The following is an 8,858-nucleotide window of genomic DNA, read 5'->3' as shown; positions in this document are numbered from 1 at the left end:
TTCTGACACGTGTCCTGGCAGAAAAATAAAGGATTTTTTTCACTCGAGTTTAATGCCTGGTCTTGTGGTGAGGGCCTTAAAGCAACATGTAGGCGTTTAGGCTTGGAAGTAACACGTTTAGTCGATCATAATTAACAAAGTGTGACTGATATTTATTGGAGACTGTGATGAACTTTAGGAACACTTCTAAATATGATGTGGCCCTAAGATTTTATGTAAACAAAAGGCATCAAAACCATCTTTTATGTACAGGCTATCAGAAACGCACGCTTGTGAAACGTTTTTTGTATTGAATGATTGCGTAATGAACATCTTTTAGGCCTTTGTTGGTGATGTTTTGATCTTTTATGGGTTAAAAGTGCTTTAAAGTCGGAGACCATCAGCTCCACGTTTAACGCAGCGTTTCCCCTTTAAATCCCAGCAGCTGAGCTCAGCCAGGAAGTAGCGCAGTGAGCTGGAGCAGCAGACGTCTTCATCAACACAGTCACGTTTGTTTACGTTCATGCTTCTTATCTAATCCCAGGTCGCTTGGGTTTCTCTATTTCTGGGGACCCAGTGTCGCTCTGCAGCCGCAGCACCAACCTTCAGCTTGACGCTGTGACCATTTTGGGAGCATGGCCGACGGTCCAGAGGCTGATGTTGACGACCCGCCCAGCATCAATTTCCCCCCGCTCATCACCGTGTCCGATCTACCCAGCGCTACAGCTGCAGGTAACTATGGCTGCGAGAACCGTAAGCGATGATGATTGATCATCGCAAGCACCCACAGGCTGTCCTGCAACTGCGCCCCGTTTGCAGGAGGACGGCCAATATGCGTGCCATATTACAGATGTGGTGGTGTTGGGAGGAGGAGGAAGAAGGGGACGGTGTGTAGCCTAATAAGGTGTGGCCAATGGATTCAGGAAGCGTTCACATCTCCAGTGCTGCAGTGTAGCTGTGACACTTCATCTGTTTTTCTGTCTAGTCACACAAGTAAAAGAGTTGCAATGGATTGATTTGACCTGAAGGCTCAGGCAGAAGAGCTCACGGTAATAGAAACATCTGCAGAACATAGCCTAGTGTAACCTGGATCCTTTTAATGTGTATTTCAGGAGCTGTTTTATTGTGTACATCTCCATCTGTGGGAGTTCTCTGAGCACAGCATGGAGCAGACATGAGAAAATGTCACTACACCACTGCTGCTCATCTGCAGCCACCTTATGTGTATTTTGTCTTATGTGTATTTGAGCTGAGATATCATTTACACTCGATAATATGCAGAATAGTTTCAAAATATCGTTTTGTATGGTAACAAATCGCCTTGTAAAGACCTGACAAAACCAACTTTTCATTTCTGTTATTCTCCCTGAAATGCTGTGTTTGGCAGGTCGGAACCTGAAGGAATGGCTGCAGGAGCAGTTCTGCGACAAACCCCTGGAGCAGGATGACATGCGCCTCCACAACGCGGCCTATGTCGGAGATCTGGACACCCTGAGGAACCTGCTGCAGGAAGACGGTTTCAGACGGTGAGGCCGAGCAGTAATAAGAGTATTTGGCTCTCTAGTTAGCACAGTTAACACATGCTTTACTTGGTAAATGATAAAGCAAAACATCAATACAAATGAAAATGACAAGGTACCAAAACAAAGGCTGCACTTTGAGGGATGGGATGACATTGCAGGCAGAGAGACAGCAGAATCTGAGAGAGACTATAGATTTATTTTGTATAAAGATTACAGAATAGTATATTTGTTATTGTCTCTTACAGCAGAACTGTCTTTCCCCCCCCCAAACAAGTCCAAAGATAACCTTATTCCAAATCGTTTTCATAGGAGTAAACACAGACCAAAAGCAGGCTGCTGTTACCATCATCGTACAGCAGGATGGGTGTCTTCCAATACCCATAGCATTATACTGCATACAGCTAGAGGATCATAGTTTAATGCCAATGCAATGTCAAAGCAATATACTACAAATGTAGTGCATGTAACAGAATTTAAATTTGATGTAGTAAAAGTAAAAAACATGCAGTTTACAGCTCTGATATCTGTGGAAGTCTTGTGGAGGGAAGCAGCCCTGCAGCACTACGGGAGGACTAAAAATACACAGAGAACCTTTCAGTGGCTCAGTCCAGTAACCACCAAAGCATCGTAATGGAAAATGCTTTGCTGTTGTTAGCTTCAGTCTTTCCTCCTATTGATGCAGAATCAGAGCCTGGATTTACCAACTGGAGAACATACAGAGCCATCTCATAGTCATGAGCATGCATGCAATGAGGGAAATAACGATTTGATCCTCTACTGAACATTTAAATTTGCTCGCTTACAAAGAAATAAACAGTCTCTAATTGTAATGGTAGTTTCATTTTAATGGAGAGAGACAGAATATCAGCTAAAAATCCATAAAAATCATAAATTATTTTCATGTCATTGAGTGAAATAAGTATTTGATCCCCAAGCAAAACACGAGTTAGTATTGAGTGGCAAGTACAGCAGTAAGACGTCTTGTAGTTGGTCACCAGGTTTGCACACATCTCTTCTCTTCACAGAAACTCTGTAAATGCTTTATGTTTCAACTTAAATCTTCAGCTCCCTCCACAGATTTTCTGTAGGACTGACATCTGGAGACTGGCCATAATGTACGTCTTCTTCAGTCACTCTTTTGTAACCTTTGTGGAATGTTTTGTGTCATTGTCATGCTAGAAGACCCATCCAAGTCCCATCTTCAGTGTTCTTGCTGAGGGAAGGAGGTTCTCATCCAGTACATGGCCTCATCCACTGGACTCTTCAATGCAGTGAAGTTATCCTATACTCTCAGCAGAGAAACAGCCCCAAAGCATAATGTTTCCACCTCTGTGCTTGGATGTGTGGATGGTGTTCTTTGGGTCATACTCAGTATTTCTCTTCACTGGCAAACCCAAAGCAGGCATGCATGTGCTTTCCTCAGAGGGGAGAGCTTGCAGATGCTGTGAGATTTCTGTCCATTATGGTGTAGTGTGTTCCCAGTGTAGGTCACAACTGCCTTCAGACCATTAACATGCTCCTCTCATGCAGTTTTGGGCTGATCCACCACTTTTCTCATGATCATCCTTGGAGCTCCAGACCGAGGGCAACTGATGGTCATTTTATTTTTCTTCAGTTTCTGAATAATGGCACCCACAGGCCTACGATCTTACCCCTGATGACCTTTGACATCTTTTGGAGAGGTTGAAATGGAAGAAACTGATTGTATGCTCATGTGTGCTTTATACATATAAGAAGCTGAGATCAGGAGTTTCTGTTATTGACTGAATGATTGTAATCTGTAGGAGCCAGAATGCTGGCTGGTTTGTAGGGGATGAAATACTTATTTCACTCAATGACATGCAAATGAAATTATAACTTATATGTATTTTTTTCTGTATTTTTGGTTGATATACCATAAAATTAAAGACTGTTTTTTTTCTTTGTAAATGCACTTAAATTGGAAACGTATTACCCTGGACCTCTCCTTTCTCTGTTTTGGTGTTAGGCGTATCAATGAGAAGTCTGTGTGGTGTTGTGGCTGTTTGCCCTGCACCCCTCTGAGGATTGCAGCCACAGCGGGGCACGCAGCATGCGTGGCCTATCTGATCGCTCAGGGAGCCGAGGTGGACCTAGTTGATGTCAAAGGCCAAACAGCTCTGTATGTAGCTGTGGTTAATGGTCACCTGGACTGTGTACGGATTCTTCTTGAAGCTGGAGCCGATCCCAATGGTAGCCGCCACCACCGCAGTACCCCGCTGTACCATGCTGCACGAGTGGGGAGGCTGGACATACTGCAGGAGCTCATCAGGTGAGCCTTGGGAAGGATCAAACTAAAGTCTAGATGGACAGAACTGTTTTATATATAGGTTAAATGTTTAAATACGTAAAGAAAATTGTTTTTATCTTCCATTCCACCACTGAAAACTGGTGGGAGTCGGTTCCAGTTATTACAGTTTCTTTTCATATGGTTCAATCTTTGCACATGAGATTATCTGTGCTTTGCATTTTTAATCCACTACTTTCTTTGTGGTGCAATCATTTCCAATAGCTGTTTTGTAACTTCCTGACTTTAAAAAACATTTTCTGTCACCTTTCCCAGAAAGCACAAAGACAAACATAAGACCGAAAAACCAACATAAAAACCCCACCAACCATTAAATTCAGAAGCATTTCCCCAGCTGCAGTTTTTAGATCGATTCTGGAAGTCCCATTACGACCCCTGGCACCGTAGCGCTACGATTTCACAACAGACCTCAAACTTGCACTTTCAATCTGACCCAACTTTCTGTGGAGGAAAAATTTTCAGCAGTTAGAATCCAGAGTTTTCAGGTCTGACGTGCAGCAGACCAGGTAACAATGTTCTGACGCTGAATTCCTTCATACAACAAATGGATTTAGTCTGTGGTTACATTTTTCCTAGGTTCAATGCTGATGTTGACATGGACCACCAGCTGGGTCCACGGCTCCTGTTAAGCGCTCGAACCCTCAACACGCTAGTGGTCTGCCCTCTTTACATAAGCGCAGCCTACCACCACCTTCACTGTTTCCGGCTGCTGCTCCAGGCCGGCGCTCAGCCCGACTTCAACTACACAGGTCCTGTCTGCCATGAGGCTTTGACACGAGGTTTGGCTTCCTGCCTGCTAGATGCAGTCCTGCGACACGGATGTGACGTGGCCTTCATCCACCTGCTGCTGGACCACGGAGCGAACCCAGCCCTCGTGCCCTGGGATGAGTCGGAGTTGGAGGCTCCAAATCGAAGGAAAGTTGATCCAGAGGCACTCGGTGTCTTCTTGGAAGGAAAGAGTAAGTAACAAAAACGATGCTGTTGCTGTATACGAAGCTCCGGCAGGGAGCTTTTTTGGTCCACTTCCTCACAACACCAGAATATTTTTTTAGTTGATAAGTTGTGAGGTTTTGTAGTGCTTCGTAAAATTGGCTCTCAAAATTGTGGATTTAATGTAGAATCAATAAAACCGGTGTCATATGTTTACATTTCGCATTGCTGGTTCAGATTGTTCATTAAGTAGTTCATTATCTGATTTCTGATTAATATTGATTAAATGACCGATAGAGCGTTCTGAGAGATATGAAGTAAAAGCATGAATAATAGTCAGAGGGTCACTCAGATTCAGTATCGATTGTATTCTCGCAGTAAACAGGTTTGATGTCAGTGGATTTTACTGGGAGGTAAAGCAATGTGTCATCAGCATAGTAGTGCATCAAAATATCATTTCTCTGCATAATGTGGTCAACTGATAAAGAGGAGAGCTGTGGTTACCGATGGAAACAAAAACAAATTCCAGTTGATGGGAAAAAATGTCTTATCAGGTGTAGTAAAAGTGAAAACGAGGAAGTAGTTTCAGACACCATTAGTTTGTGAATGAAGGCTTTTGAGGCTTTATGATGAAGCCATCATTAATGTCATATAGTAACACGTATGTTCTTCTTTCTGTAAAGACCCGAGTTTGCAGATTACTGCTTTTTAGTTTAAGGATTTCATCTCATATATGTTTAGAATAAGCATTTTTCCTCGTGTTAAGGCTTAGCTGCTTTTACATGAAACAGGGACCTTGTAATGCATGTTTCTGAACATTTGTTGATGCTGAGGAGCTGATATAAAGAAGCCCATAAAGTACAATGAAAAAGGTCATTAAAAGCCACACTTTTATGTTTCTACTTATACAAAAGCATGAAAGTATATGCAGTTGTTCAGCTGCCTCTATTTTTTCTTCTCCCAGAAAACCCTCGTCGGCTGACACATTTGTGTCGCATCAGGATCCGCAGAACGATGGGCAAAAATCGTCTAAACCACATATCTTCTTTACCGCTTCCAGAACCTATCAAGATTTTCTTGCTTCACCAAAACTGACCATCATCCACCTACTGGTCTTGTTAAATGTTCCTTTAACCCAGTCCTTAAAAGAAACCTCAGTCAGTCCCAAAGACACACTACTGCATAAACACTGTAAACCCAGATTGCTAATTGCTTATTATTTTATATTAAGAAATAATTATTAATAATATTTTCCAAATAAATTTGTTTGGAAATCATCATTTATGTAAAAAAATCTTCCTCGCCGTGTAAAATGCTTCTTATCTTATCAGAGAAGCCTTAGTTATGTATTGACTTGTGGAAACTGTGTGTTGTATTCTAAATGTTTGCCTTGTGACCTCCCAGATCACCAGGACGAGTCCTGCTAATACTTCAAGTAGCACTTTTTAGCTCAACGACCAGAGCGAGAATCTTATTTGAAGCAACGACTTAAACAAGCCATGTTATAAATATCCCATCCACGGGCAGAGAAGAATATTGTCCAGATGCAGCTCCTTGAATTGTTTGGTTGTTGTTTTATGTAAACCAGGCAGAATGACGGCAAAAATGTGCAAAAAAATCCACACACTAGATCCTCTTTGTTAGCCACGTGCCTTAACTTTAAGTTTGGGAAAAGTGGCTTCAAAGATTGATCAGAGTTAGTTACGGTAATCCAAATTAATCGAGTGTGATGTTCCGGATGTTTAAGGAATTTAAAGGACCTTGATTGTAATGGACACAAAAGTTTACATTTTGTGACGTCAGCATCAAAATAAAATAAAAAAAAGCCTTTTTTTTTCAGGGGGGTATTTAGATTGTTTCAACAAATGTAATGAAACTCTTTTTCTGTGACATTGACAATCTGTCAACTAGTGAATGAAATCTATTTGTGATAAACAGAATAAGTTTGTATTCATTAGATGCCATCTCTGGGAGTCTACTGCACCTACTGTGTACTGTGCATGTCTGTTGCACAGCCTATCTTGTCCTCAAACATTGACATTTAAATGTTGACCATGTTGAGACAGTTGTGCTTTATAGATTTCATCTCTATTTGAATGAGTAAATGTATGTAATTGTATAATATCTCTTGTGTCTTGTGTTCATTTTTTGAAACTATACTGAGAGTGGGGGGAGGTGGGTGAGTGGGTCAGTCTTCCAAAGTAAGATCTCTCTGCGTGGTTTTTGTTCTGTTAGCTATCTTCCTTGAACATAGCTAATTAGAGATAATTATCTCTCTCCTCCTTTCCTCGCAGGCCCGTCCAAGATCTCTTTGTAGTCCAAAATATCATGTCTCAGTCTTTTTCAGCATGGGGAACCCTCATCGTCCTAGCTCTGAGAACATGCATCCACTGTTAGTTTCAGTGATCGGTTTGCTCCAAAATTGAGTTTTTAGTCTTACGTTTCATCTCTCATGACTGTAGCCTTGCTGTTTCTCATTGTTGTTTTTCAGCTTGTGATATTTATAGAAGTGTAATTTTTAAAACAAGAGTGACGATGTCTCAATGGGTTCATTTATTACTGATGTGAGGCCGATGAATGAACCAGGATGATCCACGATGGCTGAGAAAACCGCATTTTGGTGAAAACATAAGAGGCCCAGTGGAAAATGCACAGCCTGGGAAACCCTGAATAAAAGCAGCAGGGAGCTCGACTGCACAGGGGAGATGAGGGCTATCAATCCAACAGTTCTGGCAAAGACCTGCAAAGATAGACTGGGATAGCTTCTGAAAAAATAAGTCTCAGGCAGTAAATAAAGACTTCCTGCCAACATGTTTCTTCACAGTGTGTCTGTTTTGTAAGGACAAAAGGACCAAAACTGGATAAAATCAAATTTAAATGATAGAAATCTGAGTGAACATCAGTGTTAGAGAGATAAATAACAGAAAGTAAGACTATGTCCAGTTAGAGATGCCAGTGTCTAAGTGAATGGGTTTAACAGGTCTTCATGCATGCCCGTGCACAACAACTGTTGCCATGATGTCTCTAGATGGCACTGTCTTCCTTTCAAGCATGGCAGAAATCTCAGCATCTCTCCTATCTTCTTATTTCACCCTCTGTTTCTCATATCTGCTTTTGTGTTTGTCATTCTTTCTTTCTTTTTTTTTAAACCACCTCTCGTCTTTCCGTCCATCGCTTGTCTCCCAGCCGAGGTCAGTGTAGAAGATTCAGCAGCTGTGTGCTCAAGAGCCTCGTCCTTTCAGATCTCATTAAAGCGAGTCTTTCATTAACAGAACACACAGAGAGATGCAGAATGAGGCCCTTTGCACCAGTGCAGAGGGAAGAACACACTGGACAGTTTGGTAAACCGCTGTCTTCCTGTGGGAAGTTTCCATTGCAAGAGTCCTCTCTTTTAAGTCAAATTTATTTTATGCTAGCATTTATTTAGGACACCCTGCTATATTTCTTGTGGACAGATTCATTTGGGTTATTCGAGAGATTTCACATAAAGAGATGCGTTTGAAAGTGAGATGCAAAAACACAAGGTCGCAATCGGTCCTCTTTTGAAGGCTAAATGCAAAACACGAGGGATTACATTTTACTGGCGACTGCTTCGTGCATCAAACCTTCAAATCATTACCAGCATTAACAGTTTTTGAACACCAAAGTGAGCTCTTTGGTCGTGTAGCTGGAACAAAAGAGAAACAGAGCTGGTAAACGGTTTATTTCGCCCTTGCATTCACCAGGAGCCTGGAAAAGCTGAATGGTGTTGTTCATTCCTGAGTTTATTTGCACCACAAAGTGCAATCAAAATCTCAACAGCCTCTGCTAATATCGCCGCAGTGTTCCGCTTCAACTGGGGACCAGCATGTGAGGCCGAGTTAAATGCAGTGCAGCTCACTTCATGAGCTAACCGCAACCTTTAGATATGGATTAAATGCTGTTTCCATGGATGTGGTGTTTCTGTGTAAAAAGTTTGTTGGGGTGTGTGTGCGTGTCTGTTTATGTATGAGCATTGTGAGTCTGTTTATTTTGTTTCCTTTTAGTTCAAAACTCACCTGTTACTCGTTAAAGTGCTTCCACCACCATCTCTTTGCGTCCTCCTCTCCTGCACTTGCACT

General features: G+C 41.9%; 1 protein-coding gene across 1 annotated transcript; it reads left to right on the top strand.

Moving 5' to 3' along the window:
• Positions 1–6: 6 nt before the first annotated feature.
• Positions 7–6,882, top strand: asb1 (ankyrin repeat and SOCS box containing 1). Its single transcript, XM_085135231.1, has 5 exons — positions 7–711; positions 1,367–1,505; positions 3,490–3,792; positions 4,405–4,787; positions 5,723–6,882. Exons 1-5 carry the CDS (start codon positions 615–617, stop codon positions 5,851–5,853), a joined length of 1,053 nt encoding a protein of 350 aa, XP_084991357.1. The 5' UTR covers positions 7–614; the 3' UTR covers positions 5,854–6,882.
• The last annotated feature ends 1,976 nt before the right edge of the window (positions 6,883–8,858 follow it).

This window comes from Neolamprologus multifasciatus, chromosome 16 (assembly GCF_963576455.1).
Source record: "Neolamprologus multifasciatus chromosome 16, fNeoMul1.2, whole genome shotgun sequence".
NCBI classification, from domain to species: Eukaryota; Metazoa; Chordata; class Actinopteri; order Cichliformes; family Cichlidae; genus Neolamprologus; species Neolamprologus multifasciatus.
Note: the sequence above shows the minus strand (reverse complement) of the source record. Positions and strands in the feature narration are given on the sequence as shown.

Bases quoted from the DNA above. Each gene is read 5' to 3' on its own strand.
- asb1 (XM_085135231.1), top strand. From the start codon at position 615: ATGGCCGACGGTCCAGAGGCTGATGTTGACGACCCGCCCAGCATCAAT. The intron at 3,793-4,404 runs GTGAGCCTTGGG...CATTTTTCCTAG, and splicing joins ATACTGCAGGAGCTCATCAG to GTTCAATGCTGATGTTGACA. The intron at 4,788-5,722 runs GTAAGTAACAAA...TTCTTCTCCCAG, and splicing joins TGTCTTCTTGGAAGGAAAGA to AAAACCCTCGTCGGCTGACA.